General features: G+C 48.2%; 2 protein-coding genes and 1 long non-coding RNA gene across 3 annotated transcripts in view; 2 read left to right on the plus strand and 1 right to left on the minus strand.

Moving 5' to 3' along the window:
• The window catches only part of LOC135830030 (uncharacterized), a 7,671-nt gene extending 5,581 nt beyond the window's left edge, over nt 1–2,090 (minus strand). Inside the window, exon 1 of the long non-coding RNA XR_010555974.1 lies at nt 1,400–2,090. This is a non-coding gene — a long non-coding RNA (uncharacterized LOC135830030). The remainder of the gene's footprint in view (nt 1–1,399) is intronic.
• An 8,153-nt stretch (nt 2,091–10,243) lies between these two features.
• On the plus strand, nt 10,244–10,954 carry LOC135829157 (uncharacterized). The gene has a single exon (XM_065341563.1). It carries the CDS (start codon nt 10,244–10,246, stop codon nt 10,952–10,954), a length of 711 nt encoding a protein of 236 aa, XP_065197635.1.
• LOC135829158 (uncharacterized) lies at nt 10,954–13,139 on the plus strand. The gene is made up of 2 exons (XM_065341564.1): nt 10,954–12,813; nt 13,083–13,139. The coding sequence occupies exons 1-2, from the start codon at nt 10,954–10,956 to the stop codon at nt 13,137–13,139; spliced, it is 1,917 nt and encodes a 638-aa protein (XP_065197636.1).
• The last annotated feature ends 7,224 nt before the right edge of the window (nt 13,140–20,363 follow it).

The following is a 20,363-nucleotide window of genomic DNA, read 5'->3' on the forward strand; positions in this document are numbered from 1 at the left end:
AAGTTAAAACTAACACACTTACACACACTTTGTTACTAGTTGTTTGGGATTCGGTTGGAAACCCCCCTAGAGGTGACCCTGCGTACGCGCCTGCCTGTATAGACCTCCTAACCGGTCTATAATCTATACATATCCGGTCACTCTATAGCCGATACAGACTGTAATTATTTAGAGCTGGACAGATCTTGTCAAGAAGACATGCAGATACACAATAGAATCGACTCGACTGCATGTAGAGTAGCTGCCTCTAACTGCAGCAGAGTGGAGCACGCAGGTACGTGATCAACTCGGGAAAAGTGAAAGGTGAGTGAAACAAAATACAAATAAATTCGAACGAGCAAATACAATAATTGTGAATTCATGTGCAAGTGTCTGTAACACTGTCATCAGGGAGTCGTAAAATACCGGTATTTTACGACTCCCTGACTGTCATCAAACATCGGCAGTAACAGTTACGTACCGTCTTCTTTCGACCAACTTGCCGAATGCCAGATATGCGTGCGTGTGTGTGTGTGTGCGTGCGTGTGTGTGCATGCTGTAGCATAAGGCGCAGTATAAGCACCAGTAATTCATCCAAAACAATCGGTGCGCCACACTACAATGGTCAAATGAATGATGATAAGTAAGGTAGATAACCGCAATCAATAACACAAGCTGAATCGACATTTTGTGTATACTTTAGTCATGCAATTATAAACGGTTTATTGCACATTGTCTCCACCATTTTACATTGCATAGATAAAGTAGACACAAATGTCGATGCAGCTTGTCTTATTGATTGCAGTTATCAAATTATTGTCTCCTCGCCTTTGGTTTAAATACGGTAGATTTCGGCATTTTGTGACCAAAAACCTGGGTGTGGCTTATACTCCGGAAGATACGGTATAATATTGTGTGTGTGTGTGTGTGTGTGTGTGTGTGTGTGTGTGTGTGTGTGTGTGTGTGTGTGTGTGTGTGTGTGTGTATGTGCATGTGTGTGTGTGTGTGTGTGTGTGTGTGTGTGTGTGTGTGTGTGTGTGTGTGTGTGTGTGTGTGTGTGTGTGTGTGTGCATGTGTGTGCGTGTATGTGTGTGTGTGTGTGTGTGTGTGTGTGTGTGTGTGTGTGTGTGTGTGTGTGTGTGTGTGTGTGTGTGTGTGTGTGGTTGTGCATGTGTGCGCTCATCACACACACACACACACACACACACACACACACACACACACACACACACACACACACACACACACACACACACACACACACACACACACACACACACACACACACACACACACACACACACACACACACACACACACACACACACACACACACACACATACACACACACACAGCCGCTTGACCGCACCTACAATGTAAAGCAACACAACGAACAAAGCTGTCGTTGTTTCTTTTTACCTTGCTACGCAAAACTGGTCCTCGCAGTATTCCTCATCTCCACCAGTGTGCGGACATCTGATTTTGTTCCAGTGATTATGAGCTGGTCTGACACACTGCTGGGCATTCGTTGCTCCAGCAGGCACTGTACCACCAGCCACCACACGCGGGTTTAAGCTTGCCATCGTCGACTAGTAGCTGTGGCTGCGAGCGCAACAGTCAACTCGGGTCACGTGTGGACTGGACTGGAGTCGTCGATCGAGTGATCGCCGCCGCCGGTGTGCCCTGTCGATGGTCAGTGGCTACTGGAGCCGACCCGGAGTGACGGCACTGATGCAGTAATGGCGTTACGGAGCACAGCCACTCGGCGATGTGTGTGGGACGGTCGTCGGTCAAGTCTGAATGACGGTGGGCCGAGTAACCGTCTGCATGCAAACGTTCGCTGCATCCACGATACGACCGGCCGCCTCAGCGTGGTTTGGACTCCGCTGTCCCTTCGCAGGCAGCACCGCAAAATAATTGTTGCAATCCCCTCCTTGATCCTTGCCGCTCAAATGTGGACGAGAAATCAGCCTGCGATCAATCGTCTTTCAGGTGTGATGCACTGCCGCCGACTGGGATCATCTCTGCTGTGTAGTAAATAATAATAATCAGTCGACAGTAGTCTGAATGTGCCCTTACAAATAACATTGGCAAGAGGACTCTTTATCGCTGCCGCTCTTCGTCTGTGTCGTATCCATACTATTGACAAGTGCCTTTTAGGCCTCTACGTGACACGTCTGCCTTATTTATAGGTGTCTAATTATTTATCTATCTCCCGTAAACGGATTCATAATCGCCTTTATTTTATGTCTTCACACAAGGCTTGGGGCCTTCCGCGGATCCGGTATACCCTGCTATTTCCTTAGCTGGCTGAGGCTGGCTCCCGGGGGATCCCGCTCTTTGCGATACAGTTTACTTTATACACATTATTACATTATTAGGGGCACTCCGGGATTTTTTTCGGTGGTGTGTTCTCTCCATAGGGGCCTTATATGGCCCCCAAGGAATGGGGAATCGCGAAAACTAGACCCAAAAAGTCGATATATGAAGCCAGGGAGGGCCAATATACAGTTTGTCTCCTCTTTTGATGGTTTTGATGACGTCACGTGTGATTAGCATTCTGCATTGTTGATGAAGAACGATGTTTGGTCAACATTCCCAAGCTTCACAACGCGCGATATGCGTGTTAAAACAAAATGGCGTTATGCCTCGTCATCATTGCTTTTTCTCGTATGGTCCATGTATGTAACTACTGGTACTTGTTTTTATTGTCACGATTTAAAGGGGCACTCCGGCTTCATTTTCGACGCCGAGTTTTCGATGCCAAGACGAAGGTAGGTGAAAGAGAAGACCCCTCGAACAAGAACGAGTCGGCAGAAGCGATCGAGTCGAGCAGGAAGACGACTTTTGAATTTCGGCCGAGCGAGCGCTGATGCCGTAATGAGGGATTAGCTTATTATTTATTATTTATTTATTTCTGCACCTCGTGGCATGTCAAGACAGCCAATTGAATTGAGGAGAGGGTGAGACCAACCACGGAAGAAGAGAAAAAAAGAAAATTAAGAGCACGTACACAAAGTGGGAAGGGATTAGCAACTTACAAAGCAATGGGATGCTCAGCGAGCTATGCATTGGAAGTGGTGACTGTGACTTTGTTTACTGGGAGATACTGAAGTGCTGTCTGACGAGGGTACGGAATTTGGGCATATCTGGAGCTTGTCTAACACTGGGAGGCAGTTGGAGCCACGTGGAGTAGGAGGAAAAGAAAGGGGAATTTACGAATAGGGTAGACCTAGCTAGGGGAGACGAACGCAGCTTCGGGTGGTGCCACCTGAATTGAACCAATTAAGGGACTGTAAATGAGCAGGGTGCTGGTCAAGGAAAATTGAATGCGCCAGGGTGCACTTGGAAGCATCAAGGTAATGTTGCAGAGTGGTAGTGGATGCAGCAGCATACAAGTCTAGATTTGAGATAAAACGATCAGTAGCTTGCCAGTGGAAATGCATCTGCGCACACACATTTCACATACTTTTTGGCCAATTTTCAATCGAAGAGGAGGTTGTTTTCTATGTTCTCTCAACGTCGTGAGCGATCCCGTCTTCTATACCCTTCCAGGCACCCTGAAGGTCCTCCAGAGGAGAATTTATCTCCAGCAAAGCGTTGTTGATCCGCTAAATTCGTCTTGAGACATATTCAACCAGTGCAGTGCTGACAAATGTAGAATGTTGAATCTGTGATAATTGTCGACGATGGACAGAAAGGTTGATAGCCGCTGTCGCAGGGAAAGTGAAGCTGCTGGAAGTAACAACGGGGAGCTTGTTAGCATCACTTGATCAAAGCAGCTAGACGGAATCGGGGAGTACTGACTATTTGTCTCGCCCTCAGTTTATTATTAATAGTGAATTTTATGTAAAAAGGCGACGTGGAGACAATAATCTTAATAATGCAATGAATATAACTAAATGCGCACTCATATCACAACCATGGGGACGAATCATGTACATGTATTCCAGAACGTTTTCTTGTCACAATTATCAATGGAATTCGTGACTAAAGAGAATGATGAAACTACAATAGGATTTATACACTTGGAGTGGAACAGCGAGGATACAAGCATAGTAAGAAAAATAGCACAAACCTAGGAACAATGTGCACAGGTAATACACCAATGTGGTTACCGTGTTCACTACGATCCGTTCGTTCACGATGTTGAAGGATGTCCTACCAACCCTACAATTGAGTCACCTCATTTACTACTTTGAATGCCGACAATGTGGTAGTCGGTATGTTGGTAGGACCCTTCAACATCTGTCCGAACGTATCAAACAACACGTGCCGCTCTCACTATTGTCACAGGCGGCTAGGTCCTCCCGACCAAAGCGTGGCCGACCACGTAAGCACCCGACTCCACTGTCCGTTCCGGCAGAGGCTTCTGCTCCACAAACGGTGTCTCGGAAAAACCAACACAGCACGCAGAAATCGGGAACAAACATTAATGTAAACAAAGACGAACACTGTGTCTTATCTTCATTATCAGCGAGTACCGGTACGCCGGACGCAGACAACCGCAACTCACCAAAGCTGAGAAGGAGCAAACGGCTGGCAGCTCGGTTTGCAGAGGTGACTGGAAAGATGCAACGAAACTCTCCGGATATGCATGATGCCAGCGGAGGGGTTGACGACTGTGAGGTGTTTGGCAATGGCAAGGGAAGACCGGTCAGGAAGAGAACGCGACGGCAGCTGGAGGAGGAGTGTGGAAGCGACATGTGCAGTGACGATGATGAACCCGGTGGTCAGTTGCTGGGAGAGCTGACGACAGGTGAAGGTGGCAGCGATGATGAAGAGGACGATGACGATGATGACGATGATGGTGCAGATGGTGTGAAGGACGGTGGTGGTCAGAAACCAAGTGAAGGCAGAGGCGGTGAGAAGAAGAAGAATACATCGGCAATTAAAGATAGAACGCAATCAGTGTCAGTCGAAGGGGTACTCTCAGACCCACTGCCTGTGAAGTCGGGAGTCCCCCAGGGATCTATACTGGGGCCTCTACTATTCTTGTTGTATAAAAACGATCTACCTGACTGTATAGATGGTTTGTCACTATTTGCTGATGACACAGCCCTCATTCAGTTTGACGCTGACATTGCAAACCTGTGTACGAAGCTTCAGACTGGAATCAATGTTGTTCATGAATGGATGTTGTCATGGCGTCTGAAACCCAATATCTTGAAAACAGAAATAGTCTTTCTCCCTCAAATAGACCACCCTCCTACATTTACCCTTCCCGGACTTGATTCGGCTATTAATATTACTATTGTAGATACGCACAGGCATTTGGGTGTTGTATTTGACTCGCAATTGTCCTGGAATTCTCACGTAGATTTTGTATGCAACAAAGTTAGCAAAACTGTAGGTTGCCTGATGTCTCACTGCTCCCACTTGTCTCCCGAATGTATTCGTCTCTTTTATAAATGCTACCTCCTTCCTATCTTTCTGTACGGCGCCACTGCTTGGCATTCCCTGCTTAGTAAATCTGCTGTACAGACACTAGAAATACATCATAAACGTGTGTTGAAAATTATTTTTCGTAAACCCACTCTTTTCCCCTCTACTGATCTATATAGTTTGGCCTCCACCAGCCCCATCTCTATCCTGTCGCAGAGACAGTCATGCGTTCTGGTCCATCGTATTAAACTGAACATTGTCCCTGAACATCTCACCAAGTATAATTGGTTTACTTTCGCACGGGACACTCGCAATGGCATAGTACTTCCCAGAGCTTTGTCAACTATGTTTACCAAATCTCCTATCTTCTCTGCATACTCGTATTGGCTCAAGCTGCCCATGGAAATGAAGACAATATCCAATATTAGACAGTTCATAGACCATGTTAAATGTCATGCCACGTTGTAGGCTCGCTCGCCTCTTTTGCTAGCTTATCTCGCCGCTCTCCACCATGGTCAACATAGTGATACATTTCACCCCGCTGATGATGATGATGATTGATTTTATTTTACTTCGCAAGTTCAAACGGGTTCCTGGCCCAGTTATATGAAAGCGAAGGATAGAATTTGCCAAAATCCTAATGAGCAACAGCATAGGCAATATTATCATAGAAGTGGAGTACTATGCGAGCGAGAATACTGAGACGAAAGAAACATGTCAAACCTGACGAAACACAACCTATTTCAGGCATACATAAGGAAGGCAGGCTAGCTTAAAATCTTGCAATCTGGATACGGTGCGCACCTCTCTAGGCAAACTGTTCCACAGCAATGCTCCTGCGGTGGCGAATCTCGTTTGGCCACACCGACTGCGAGCTGGCTGGCTGAGCAGACCATTGGCATGCTGATGGCGCGTACTTCTGCCGCTGCATGCTGCTGGTTTGAGAAGCTGGGCTAGAGCAAGGCTAGTGGAGTCATTTAGACAACGCCAGATGAAGATCAGGAGCTTTTGTTTGAAAAGTTCAGTGACGCGGTAAATCGAGTTGGCAGCCAGGAGGGGCTGCATCGCGGAACATGGCGGGTTGCCATCAATGCATCGGATCGCCCGGTTTCTGCTGATGCATTATTTTCTTCCGATTATCATCTTCTTTCCTTCATTCTTTCTTCTTTTTTTTTCTTCTCTTGCCATGGCTGGCTAACGCCCCCTCCTTTGCATTGGCTTCTGCCATTGGACGGTGAAATAATAATAATAATAATAATAAATTGCATTTGTTGTCTAACCCCGTGTGTCGTGAAAGTTATGATGATTCTTGGTTCAGTGTTGTTCGTTCTGCAAGTAGTTTCAAGCAGTTGAAAGTTCTAGAAGCAGTCTACATTCGCATTCGTGATCCAAATCTTTGTAAACAAAAAGAAAATGTCACCGCACTTACGCTATTCCAGTAAATTCGCACTCACACACACTTGCATATCCATGTCCATTGTCACACTGCACTTGCTGAATTTCCTATCATTTCTCACCTCACCTATAGTTTATTACCTGTGCACATTGTTCCTAGGTTTGTGCTATTTTTCTTACTATGCTTGTATCCTCGCTGTTCCACTCCAAGTGTATAAATCCTATTGTAGTTTCATCATTCTCTTTAGTCACGAATTCCATTGATAATTGTGACAAGAAAACGTTCTGGAATACATGTACATGATTCGTCCCCATGGTTGTGATATGAGTGCGCATTTAGTTATATTCATTGCATTATAGTGAATTTTATGATCAGAAAATTTTCGATCAGGATCCCTTCTGCAAGATGTGTAGTACAGCCTACAGGTGATTTCTGAACTTGACGATATGGAGACCGACCAGTAGACCTACCAACAACGTGTACCTGCAAGAAATTCACCCAAGGCTATTGCTAATGCTATCCTCTTCAGTGGCTGTTGTTTTTTTAGTAAAAAATATGTTCACTTCTCTCAACATACTCCTGCATGGCAGCAAGAAGGTGCGCTATGGAATTCAACGCCACAATCTTCGCCCAGCTGTGGATGAAGCATGGTCAAGTCATGGCAGTACATATACTTGAACCAGATGAGAAATTGAAGTTCATTTGTGATGCGAAGTTTGACAGCCCCAGTGACCGAGTCCAGCGTTGTCTTTTGCCGTGGCACAAATTGCTGAAGAATCCGAGATGGTCTTGGAATTATGCACATGGATACTACCAGAAATAATGGTGGCATGAACCATTGTGGAATGGGACAGCTCACGGAGAATACTGGAATAGCTCAAGTATCTCTAGGCGATTGTAAATCCTGTTCTGGCTGATAGCTTCGGCCTGCTGCGCCCGTCCATGTACAATGATGGGAACATGCATTTCTGTTTTCTACATATTTGCTATCTACTGTACTGTGGTATTACAGTTGCAGGTCCCTTATATAGAAATATGTTCACCCCCCCCCCCCCCCCCACCATGATAAATATGAACTAACAATTTCACTGTTGGACTCGCCGGCGGCTAGAGAGCAAAGGATTAATTTATAGCAAAGAAAAGGACCAGGTAACTAGAAGTTACGCTATAATGTCCACGAACAATTTCACTGTATTTGAAATAATTTTGTTTGATACCCTGAGAACTCTGAAACTTTGCAGCACTGTGGATTATAATGTGGATACAACATTTATGGAAGGAACACATAGTTCAAATAATTATAGCACTGAATTGTTGCGATTGTGAGCACATTCCAATCAGTACTCTACATATTTATAAGCGGTGGCAGTCGTTAGGAATAGGTCGTGAGTTGTCAGAGTGCTTTAGTATATGAGAGAATGTTTTGTTTGTCTAATCGACGGCTCGTTTGAAGCCAGAGTTGTTTGAACTTGTTTCAGTCGACTTGATTCTACAAGTAGACAGTAGTCGAAGGAGTACTATGAAGTATACACCAGGCGTAGTCTGTAAGGTATCTTGTGAGAATTCTGTCGGTACACATCAGGTATCAGCTTGCAAAGATGTCTCCTCTCTGTTTCTTGAAAGCCTGTATAGTTGGACTGTGGCTCCAGCGATTCCCTTCTCAGAGCAGGTACCATACCCAATACGGTCAATGCATATTGGACAGACCTGTGTGCACAACAGAAATAGTGGAGAGAAATCTCTCAGCTCATGAACACATCAGTGAAGTTTGAATTGCCGTTGTTTGTGGCCATCAGTATAAACCTATCGCCTACAAGAATAATGTGCAAAAACGTGACCCTCTATAACTACAGCTGGGGCCATGGAATTATAAAGCATCTAACTTAGGGAACTGCCAATTCTGGTCGGAGTTGCGTTCGAGGGCTGCAATTCATGATGGCTATCGTATGTTGCATTGACCAGAGATCATATAAAACTTCCATGCCACATTGAAGCACGCACTACTTTCGAGTACTTTGGTATCCCCACCAAATGGGCATTCGTTCCCGGGGTGGCAGGCGTCACCATTCGTCATGCCTGGATCAGATTTCATTGACCCCAACTGTCATGAAGAATCATTTTTACTTTGACTGGATTTCTGTACAAGTTGTAGAACTGCAGAATAAATTTTGTTGTATTTGGGCAACCATTTCTCTACAAACGCTCTATTTAGAATTTTTTTATAAAATACATGTCCAAATTCCACATCTACCCAAATCGGAATACTTGATCACGTATTCAGTCCTACACGGAAGGTTTAGAAAACGCCAGGGACTAGGAATTTGCTAACGAGAACTCCAGGCCAGGGTACTAGCATACGAACAAAACAAGATAAAAACTCACCAGTATACTTGTAGTAATTCATGTCGGTGTAATATTCACGATAAGCAACGAGGCACCCTCCGATTTGGTCAAGCTGCGTTGAAGTCTGGTTGTTCAGGTGATACAAACGGGCTCCCCGTTGTTACTTCCAGCAGCTTCACTCTCCCTGCGACAGCGGCTATCAGCCTCTCTCTCCATCGTCGACAATTATCACAGATTCAACATTCTACATTTATCAGCACTGCCCTGGGTGAACATGTCTCGAGACGAATTTAGCGGATCAACAACGCTTTGATGGAGATAAATTCTCCTCTGGAGGACCTTCACGGTACCTGGAAGGGTATAGAAGACGGGATCGCTCACGGCGTTGGGAGAACATAGCAAACAACCTCTTCTTCGATTGAAAATTGGCCAAAAAGTATGTGAAATGTGTGTGCGCAGATGCATTTCCACTGGCAAGCTAATCCCTCATTACGTCATCAGCGCTCGCTCGGCCGAAATTCAAAAGTCGTCTTCCTGCTCGACTCGATCGCTTCTGGAGACTCGTTCTTGTTCGAGGGGTCTTCTCTTTCACCTACCTTCGTCTTGGCAACGAAAACTCGGCGTCGAAAATGAAGCCGGAGTGCCCCTTTAGTGGTGGTACGAGTGTTCAAAACCATTTATTATTATTATTATTATTATTAAATTTTTTGATAGGGCAATCCCCACAGGCCTAAGGCCTTCTTACGGGGTACCCTAAATGTGCCAATACAAGGTTACGGAAGCGAGAAACAGATGTGCATAGGCGAATGTCAGCAGGTAGAGAGTTCCAACGATCTGAGCCTAGAAAACTAAGAGAAAAAAGACCATACCGATTTGAAGCAGGGGGAAGAGTAAGGGCTGCAGAAACTTGAGAGCGTGTACAGGAGTTTGTATGTGACGATGCACTGCGCAACGAAAAACAACTAAAGAGTGGGGGGGCTTGCGAGATCATTAAATGATTTTAGTGAACGGAAAATAAGAACAAAAAGTCTGAGCTGATACCGAGCGGCGAGTGGGAGTAAATGGTTGCGTTTTTGTAGTGCACTGATGCTGTTGAAGCGAGTGAGGTTGAACACGGCAACCTTAGCAGCACCTGCACAATGGAGGGTCTCACGGAGTTTGTGCACCGCCGGTCTGTAGCAGCCACAGGGAACATCATAGATGTCCACTCATGCAATGTACACACGGCAGCTAGCGGCAAAGTATCCGCCAGGGTCACCATCGATGCAGCTTGCCTGGCCACTGTGACCTCTGCCAACTTCTGGCCTCGGCCTCTCTACTGCAGGACATGGAAATTCAATCCACCCAAGAAGAGCAGCGGCAACTACAAGGCCCACAGCAGCAGTGATGGTGGCAGTGGCGACGCCAACGACAATGCCCACAGCAGCAGTGACGGTGGCAGTGGCGACGACAGCAGCGGAAACGACTGTGGCAGTGGCGGCAGCTGCAGCAGTGACGGTGGCAGTGGCGACGGCAACGACAATGCCCACAGCAGCAGGGACGATGGCAGTGGCGACGACAGCAGCGGAAACGACTGTGGCAGTGGCGGCAGCAGCAGCAGTGACGGTGGCAGTGGCGACGGCAACGACCATGCCCACAGCAGCAGGGACGATGGCAGTGGCGACGACAGCAGCGGAAACGACTGTGGCAGGAGCGGCAGCAGCAGCAGCCGCAATAGCAGCAGCGACAGTTCTCCCAAACCCGGCGCCGAGTTAACTCGGACCCCTGGGCAGAAGTCACGACCCCACCAGCGTGGTTCTCCCGCTGAAGACCAAGCTGCAAAGCGCGTGGCTCCAGTCAGCAAACAGTGATGTCTGCTGCCAGCCATATACCCCTGCTAAACCCCAATGCTACTCCCTTCCAGCCTCGAAGGTCCCGGGGCTCCCAAAGAACAACCAACTGCAACAACCTCAAACTGTTCGTCACGAGCCTCAACATCGGGTTTTTGAATATCTGCAGCCTGCGCTACAAGCTGCATGCACTGGACAGCCTTGCCCACCAGCACAACTGGGACGTCGTTGGCGTTGCTGAGACCTGGGTCGTTGCTGAGACCAGGCTGGATAGTACAATCTCGGATGGCGAAATTTGTATTCCCGGCTACAGTGTTGTTCGCTGTGACCGGCCCGATCGCCAGGGTGGGGGCACATGCCTCTATTACAAGACATCACTCCCAGTTACCTATCGTTCTGATCTGCACAATAGCCACCTGGAGGCTACCTGGATAGCTATTGGCGGAGGGCAACACCAGCACCTCGTTGGCTGCCTCTATCGCCCACCAAATGCAACTGCTGATTTCTGGGACCATCTGGACACAGTCCTCCACAATGCTGCCACGATCACGCCATCAATGACACTGGTGGGTGACTTTAATATCAATCTGGCTCAATGCATGACCAGTCGTCCTCACCAGCGCTTCTGGGACCTTATCGGATCGTATGGGCTCCGCAACTACATCCAGTCTGCCACACGAGTCACACCCCGATGTCCGGATGGAACGCTGCTTGATTTAGTGCTCTCCACCGTGGGTACTATAAGTCATTGTGAAGTTGTACCCTGCACGATCAGCGATCACTTCCTTGTGCATGCAAGTCTGTCTTTACCCTCCTCGCAACACCCACTGCAGCGGATATCAGTGCGCCTCACCCGCAAGATCCGTGCCATTAACCTTGCAACATTTCGTGAAGATATTGCCTCGTGCAGCCTCCACTCCTTTCCCCCTGCTGCAACTGTAGACGAGATGTGGAATGGCTGGCATGCCAAGTTTATGTCGGTTCTCGAAAGTCACGCTCCCCTGCGTGAAGTCAGAATCTCCACCAGGAGGACTCCCCCGCCATGGTCCGACCGTGATCTATTCCAACTGAACATGCGCAAGAATAGACTTCACCGAAGGTGGCTACGAGATAAGACTAACGTGCATCTACATGAGGAGTACAAGCGAGCCCGTGCAGAAGCCTCAAATGCTTACCGGCGAAAACGCAATCAGCATTTCCAACAGCAGTGTCGTGATCACTCCTCCAACCTGCGGATGATGTCGTCCGTGATCAACTCTGTCACTAGCCGTTCTCGTCAACATCATCAGCCAAGGTGCGACATCACAGAAGTCTCGGATGCCTTCCACAGCATTGTACATGATCCGTCCCGTCCGGAGCAGCTCCAGATTCCCATTGGTCCACAGCCGCAAGGCTCAATGCTGACCTTCCAGTCAACCACCCCAGATGAGGTCAAGCACCTCCTGGAACGGATAAATCCCTGCAAAGCCACAGGCAGTGATGGGATTCCTGGGTGTCTGCTACGTGCTTGCGCTGACCTGTTGGCTCCATCGCTTTCAGTGCTCTTCAGCTCATCGCTGAGGCATGGTGAAGTCCCTCTGGCTTTCAAACATGCTGTAATAAGCCCTCTCTTCAAAGCTGGCGATCCATCGGTAGCTGCAAATTATCGTCCTGTGTCGCTCCTGCCGATCGTATCCAAACTACTCGAGAAGATAGTCCAGAAGCAACTTGTTGCACATCTGGAGCGATCATGTGCCATACCACCGAGTCAGTTTGCCTTCCGCCGTGAGCACTCCACAGAGGACGCCCTAGTTGTAGTAACAGATGTCATCTTAAAGGCCCGGGACGACAAGTTGACCACAGGCGTCTGCCTAATCGACATGTCAAAAGCCTTTGACAAGGTCAATCACAGCCAACTGGTCCGGGACCTATTCGATCTCGGCCTGGACAATGCCTCCCTTCGCTGGTTCTGCAGCTACTTAAGCGATCGAACCCAGCAAGTGCGCATTGGCCCCACCTACAGTGTTGCTGCTAAGTGCTCATCTGGTGTACCTCAGGGCTCGGTCCTAGGACCGATCCTGTTTAGCATGTACACCCGTGATGTCCCTGCCATAGCCCATCCTGCTCCATCTCTGCAATTTGCCGATGACATTACCGTGCACTGCCACAGAAAATCAGTGCTAGCCACATCAGCCTGCCTATCAGGGGCTGTCACCAACGTCGCTGACTGGCTCAAGCATCGACATCTGCTTCTAAATGACAAGAAGAGCCAGGTCCTGTCAATTGTACCACAACGCAATGCGGGTCAGCATGTCACTGTCCGCTGCAACCAGACAGAGCTTCCCCTGAGCCCAACAGCAAGGTACCTCGGCGTGACCCTTGACGCCGCTGTGAAGTGGGACCCCCATGTTGACGCGATGGCGAAGAAAGTTGTGCAGAAGATTGGAGCATTGTGGCGGTCCCGCAGATGTCTGAGCCTCAGTAGTCGCATCCAGTATGTGAGGTCAGTCATCATGCCTGACCTCCTATATGGGTCTAACGCCTTCTCTTCCTCCCTCAAGGTTTCGCAGCTTGATCGCCTTCAGGTCCTGCAGAACCGAGCGGCGAGAGCGGTATACGGTTTGCCGCCTCACACCTCGGCTCAGCCTCTGCTCGAACGGATGTCCCTGTACAGAGTTCGCGAGTGCTACGCCCAGAAGCGGCTCGTCCTGGTGTGGCGCTGTGTCAATGGGAAAGCCAGCAGTGTCCTCCAGGACCTATTCTCACCATCAGCTGGCAGCACCACCCGGCACCAGGTTTCCAGGGGCCTCACTGTCCCCTCGGCACAGTCAGAAGCCGGCAGATCTCGCCTGGCCTTTCAGGCAGCCTTGGCCTGGAACGCTCTCCCAAGGAGTGTAATAAGGGCGCGTTCAGACTACCGATAAAAAGTGACCGATTGGGAAAGTCGCCAAGGTGATTAGATCACGTGACGTTACTGGCACGTTACCGGTGGGAAAGTTTTACTGCCGCGGCTGCTGCGGCAGTAAACTTTTACCGGCAGTAAAAAAGTGCTCAGGCTGCATGCGCGCTGCGAAAATAAGGGAAAATCCCTTGTCAGTGCCGCGGTGAGAGCTGAAAACTTCACGGTAACGTTAGTTTGTTATCGGTAGTGTGAATGTCCTTCACGGTTTATCGGCATTCACGGTTTGACGGGGTTCACGGTAGTCTGAACGCGCCCTTTTTTAAGGGAGATCAAGGCTGCCCAGCAATTTAAGCTTGCCTCCATCCCCTACACCTTGCAATGAATGCTCTGTCTGACTTTTCCCGTCCACACACCACGTCATTTACTCTTCTCTGCGTGCTTGTGCGCTTATGAACTCTTTGTGTTCCCTCTGTTGACGCTTTAAAATCGCTCTATTGACACTGCAAAATCGCTCTGTTGACGCTGCAAAATTGCTTATCTGAGTTATCATCTCCCTACCTCCCTCCCCCCCCTCTCTCTCTCTCTCTCTCTCTCTCTCTCTCTCTCTCTCTCTCTCTCTCTCTCTCTCTCTCTCTCTCTCTCTCTCTCTCTCTCTCTCTCTCTCTCTCTCTCTCTCTCTCTCTCTCTCTCTCTCTCTCTCTCTCTCTCCCCGTAGCTCTCTCCCTTTTGAAATTCGCTTCCATAGAATTGGGCACCATTGCCCGTTTGGCCTTGCGAAGTAAAATAAAAATCAACAACAACAACAACACCGTGCGCAAGGCACGTCTACTCAAGCGAACCAGGCGCTCATATTGACCCTCACGAAGGCCGTGAGCAAACGCATTTGACCCGTACTCGAGAACTGATTGGATGGACGATATGTAGAATGTTTTCTCGGCGTGCTCCGTGAGTTGGTGTCGTATCTTCCTGAACACGGCGATCTTGTTTCCAATCTTGCGCTCAAGGTGGGCGATGTGGGCACCGAAAGTAAGGTGTTCATCCAAAACGATGCCAAGGTACTTCAGGCAAAGGGGCAATTGAGGTGTTGTTCAGTTGAAGGCTGACGTCAGGGGTCAAAGGTGTGAACTTCGACCTGAAGATTATGAACTGAGTCTTGTCAGGATTGAGGCAGAGACCTCGTAGATCTACGATCGTGCAGCCAGGAAATCACGAACAATGGTAATATCCTCAGTGAGATCGAGTGTGATTTGGTTTAGGTCCTTGCCAGCTTTGTAGAGGGAAACATCATCTGCATATTGCCGTGCCTTGCAGTGCTTCGTTGCCGAGGGAAGATTACGAACTGATAAATTGAATAAAGAGGGCCCAAGGACAGAGCCTTGCGGCACACCTCTGTTTCCTGCATATGTGTCCCCCTGAGCTGTCTTCGTGACGACGCGCTGTTCCCGGTTCTGTAGGTATGTAAGGAACCAGTGCAAAGCTGCACCTCCCACGCCAATGTCTGTCAATTCTTGTAGGAGCATGCTATGGTTTACCGAGTCAAATGCCTTGGACATGTCCAGGAATGCGGCAACAACAAAATGTCCTTGATCAAGGGATGTGTGCCAGTCGTTCACTACACACGCCAGTAGGTCTTCACAGGAGTGGTGTTTCCGATACGCAAATTGCTCCGGAGGGAGTAGTGGTGTCGCATTCGGAGCAGTGTAGATGTGGTCCATGAGTTGTTCATGTGCCAGTGTCCCCAGAAGCTTAGCCATCTGGGGCAACAGTGATATCGGCCTGTAGTTGCTAGCAATGGACTTGTCACCTCTCTTGTAGATGGGACGTACATGTGCAAATTTGTAGCATTCGGGAAACTCACCGGTGGAGAGTGAGGACGAGAAGAGCCGTGCAAGTGGTGCTGATATTTGCTCTCCAAGTATCTTGTAGATGGTGGGAGGGATCAACTCAGGACCTGTGGCCTTGCGGTTGTCAAGACGTCGTAGGAGAGCCAGGATGCCATCGGCTGTCACAGCGGTGAACTCCGAGAAAGAGTGTTGAGGCAGTGGCCCATGTGGAATTGTCAGAGGGATTTGTGAGTTGAGTGAAGGATCTGATCTGTAATGACCTTGGCAAACGTAGTTGTGATATCATGCAGACTTGCAGCAGGATTTTGCAAGATCTTCTTCCTTCCAAGTAAAGTGTTGAGAATGAACCACTGGGCACGTGGATTGCGTCGATGGTCATGCAGTTGTTGCTGGAAGAACGCAGAGTGCTTTTTCTTAGTAAGCAATTTCCATTGCCGTCTAAGGCCTCTGAAGTTCTGGACAAGACGTGCACAGTCTGGGTGTTTGGTCATGGCACGGTGGGCACGTTTTCTTCGGAAAAGCAGTTGACGGAGTTCATCATCGACCCAGGGTTGCTGCATCTGTTTCCTGGTCGCACGTACTTGTACCAGCGGGCAGTATTGGTCTAGTGAAGAAGTGATCTTGTCCTGCAAGCTCTGGAGGTCATCGTTGTGAGTTTGTAGATTTGCCATTTGTTGAGCTACACTTGTCTGGAATTCACAAATAGGTAGCGTACGAATGGGTGGTTTGCGAGTGTAGAGGTGATGTTGGGAGCGTACGATTGGTAGTGAGGAGGTGCATAGTTGTACAGTTACAAGTTGGTGGTCGGACACGTCGCACGGTTCTACTGAGCAGGTATGGAGATAGAGGTCGGCATGTGCTTGACTATTAGGTGAGATGTACTGCAGTGTATTCGGTACTAGGACTAAGTCTAGAGTGGATTGGCTGGGAAATCTCGTTGGTGTATTGACTATGTTACGGAGGCCTAGATCATGACAATTATGTTTCCAGAGAGTGGTAATGTGGATGTTGACTGTCTTGTACATTGATATTGAAATCACCAACGACAATGAGAGTAGACTTTGGTGGTGAAGACTGAAGTGTGTCATCTGTCATTTCGGTGAGCTTCTGCCAGAAATTGACTGTCTGTGTAGGAGGGCGATATGCACAGATGACTGTCAGTGGATGTTGTGGTAGGGAAATGTGGACAGACAATGCTTCAGTGTCATGGGTAAGACTAATCATTCTGCTCTTGAATTCGTCACGGACATAAATGCATACTCCTCCGCCTTTCTTGCATGATCGGTTTAAGCGATGAAGGTCATATCCCGGCAGGTGTACACAATTTTCAGTTACAGCATCAGACAGCCGCGTCTCCGTAACACCAAGGACATCAATGTTATACTTATGCAATAGGGAGGAGACGTAATTCAATTTACTAAAAAGACTACACAGAGGGGAGCAACATCAGCAAACGATGCAGCCTGTGCCTCACGGAGAAGTTTCACATCCTCACCACTCCAAATGCCATCTCACTTAACAAAAGGAGCGAGTTGGTATCAAAGTGCCGCCACCAGCGCAAGTTTTTGCTGGGTTATGAAGTGACATAACGTGTATGACGTGCTATGGGTTTGGCGTGTGTGTGTATGTGTGTATGTATGTGTGTGTCTGTGTATGTGTGTGTGGTGCGTGTGTGTTTGGCGTGCGCGCGTGTGTGTGTGTGTGTGTTTAGGTGCGATAATGCGGGAGTGTGGAGAGTGTGAAAACGAGAGGCTGTGTGTAGGTATGTGTATATGGTGCATGCGTGTGTGGTGCGTGTGTGTTTGGTGTGTGTGTGTGTGTGTGTGTGTGTGTGTGTGTGTGTGTGTGTGTGTGTGTGTGCGTGTGTGTGTCTAGGTGCGATAATGCGGGAGTGTGGAGTGTGTGAGAACGAGAGGCTGTGTGTATGTGTGTGTGTGCGGTGCATGTGTGTGTGTTTGGTGCGTGTGTGTGTTTGGTGCGTGTGTGTGTTTGGTGCGTGTGTGTATGTGTGTGTGCGTGCGCGTGTGTTTAGGTGTGATAATGCGGGAGTGTGGAGTGTGTGAGAACGAGAGGCTGTGTGTGGATTAGTGTGTGTGTGTGTGTGTGTGTGTGTGTGTGGATGAGTGTGCGTGTTCATGTTTCACCCAGCACCTGAGATGTTGATTCTGGCACGTCAGAGCGTACTGCCTCTGGGAGGTGTTGAATGATTATCATATTGTCTGCACTGAATTATTCTATCTCCTCTGCTTGCCTTCATATACCTGCGTTTTTCTAATCTCCTTATGTTGTCTGATGATTGGTTTTTGCCATGAAACTCTGAGTTACAACAAAAAACAGCCCTATATACTTCCTTTTGTGTACCTCTTGCGTACTAAAAAGACTACAAAATGTTGATGTGGGCAATTACAATGCATGAGGTGGGAGCAGTTACAATGCATTAGTTGGGAGGCTGGGGTACCCTGGCAATATCCTATTGGTCTTTTAGGAGACCTTCAACTTCACTGGGGGTGAGGCTCTTACCGTTATGGGTTATTGTGTCCTTTGGTAGATGGCATACAATGCCTTTAGAGCGCAGGGCCTTGTACTGGGGTACCAAAGCACGTCGGCGTTCCTGTTCTCCCCTGGTTAAGTCGTGTGACACGTACACATTTACATCATGATGCTTGGCCCTTGTCTTGTTGCGCATCAGTTTAGTTTTGCCCTGGCTGGTGAGGGTGGCGCGCACCAGGCGCGACTGCTCCGTTTGGCGTCTTGGAGTAATGCGCTCCGCTGAGAGGATATCACTGGTGTCCAAATCCTGCACCAGTTGAGCAACAGTGCGTTTCAGGTCTTCACCTGTGTTCTCCGTGATCCCGCGCAGGATCACATTATCAGCATGTGCCGTCCCATTTCTATTATCCAAATAAGTGTTTATTTTCATTCCTTGTTATGGTGGTATCATGGTGGTATAGTTTCCAGCCTCCACCCACTGTTTCTGATTTCGGCTGTGTTGCAGTAGCTCGCCAGTATGATAATCATTATGACTATATGACGCGAATTTCTAATAAAATATGACTGCTGAAAACCTGGCGAGAACAGACTAACTCGATAACTGGCACTAAAAAGAATCCTCTCACCGATACATCTAATCAATATCTGTGCACACATGCAAAAAGAATTGCAATCGGTTAGTGCCAAACAATGCGGCACGAAATCTGCGGAGGGACGTTTTGAATCCAAGAATATATTTACCATCCAGAAAGCCGACGAGGACGACACTGTTTCTCATCTGTGGCCGTCGCGAAAAGATCTCAGGGGAGTGTGTATCCGTAGGATTGTGTAGAGCGCAAAGAATCGAAGCGAAGTGGAGTATTCTCGGTGCGGTGGCTGTCTTTGTTTTCGTCGGCATATTGTTGCCTTGAGAATTTTCGTCCACGGAGGGCTTCAAATTTCCCGCGACTGCAAATAAGGCCATGGTAAAAAATAAAGTTGATTCTCAGGTCATGAGCCTGTGAAAATCGGTGCGAGCGAGCGATTTCTTATTTTAATTCCCACAATTTTTTTATTTCCAAAGATAGGGTCACACATGTGTACGTCACAGGTTCATAATTAATTTATAATTATTTTTATTATTCAGGCCAGGGAGTAGAAAAGTACCGGTATTTTACTACTCCCGGATTCATGCCTTTCGCATTGACCGTTTTCATGCACGCATATGCATGCATAGAAATAAAAAAAATCGTCGGTGCGCCACCAAAAATCGATGCGCGCGTACTTGAGAATCAAAGATATTTTTTACCATGGCCTAAAAGTGCAACTTTAAGGCTGCATTCGATTGTAGAAACTGGATCCCGATCCCCGCCGACCAGATCACTTCGATCGGACGGATACAATCGAATGTGCACAACCGATAATCCGTTTCAAGGCCTTAGCAACCGCGTTGCTACAGCTCATCCCGCAGTATCTCTGTACGCGTTGTGGTAAACTCTTGACCTAGTGTACGCATATGCGAGTTTTGAGTAGATACGAGTCGTACTATCGAAATGAATCCGTCGAATCCGTCGAATCCGTCTCTGGGAGGTGGGTTGACTGGATCCGAATCCGTGCTCTCGGGATCCGGATTCGTACAATCGAACATGCACAAATTTGGCGAATCCGGGTCCGGGGCTGATGGATTCGTACAATCGAACATGCCCTTAGACGGCTTTTTTGAATCTGGCGATCCTACTGACTGTGTGTAGCTACTGTTCACTGGCCTCTTCCACCAGGTCCCGTATGAGGGAGACATTCGCGGTGCCGATTTTGGCGGTACCTGCCATTTGTTGCTGTTGGGTAACAGTGGTGGCGTCTGGCTGTCTAGACGTCACGTCATCCAGCTTCTTCTCAAGTTCCGTAATGGCGGAACGAGCTCCATCATCTATTTTTGATACATTCTGGACCTATCTCTCAACAAGGCCTTTCAGTTTGCGTGCCTCGGCATTGAGACGGTTGAGCTCGATAGGGTGCTCCGCGATGAGCTTCTCGGCAGTTGTGAGGCGTTTGTCTAGAGCTTGGACCAGTTCTTTCCCGATCGTCGTGAGGTCGGCACGAATTTCTTTTTCGAAGTCCGCGAAGAGCACTTGAAGGTTCGCCACCAGATCCTGGTGCGCCCAGTCGTTTGCGCTAGCTGTTACAGGAGCGCTGCCCAATTTGCGGACCACTTTCGGCGCGCCTGACTGACTACAGG

This window comes from Sycon ciliatum, chromosome 13 (assembly GCF_964019385.1).
Source record: "Sycon ciliatum chromosome 13, ocSycCili1.1, whole genome shotgun sequence".
Taxonomy (NCBI): Eukaryota; Metazoa; Porifera; class Calcarea; order Leucosolenida; family Sycettidae; genus Sycon; species Sycon ciliatum.

Coding starts and splice junctions, on each gene's coding strand:
- LOC135829158 (XM_065341564.1), top strand. CDS start 10,954: ATGTCTGCTGCCAGCCATATACCCCTGCTAAACCCCAATGCTACTCCC. Junction 12,814..13,082: donor TGTCAAAAGCCTTTGACAAG/GTCAATCACAGC, acceptor GCACTGCCACAG/AAAATCAGTGCTAGCCACAT.
- LOC135829157 (XM_065341563.1), top strand. CDS start 10,244: ATGGAGGGTCTCACGGAGTTTGTGCACCGCCGGTCTGTAGCAGCCACA.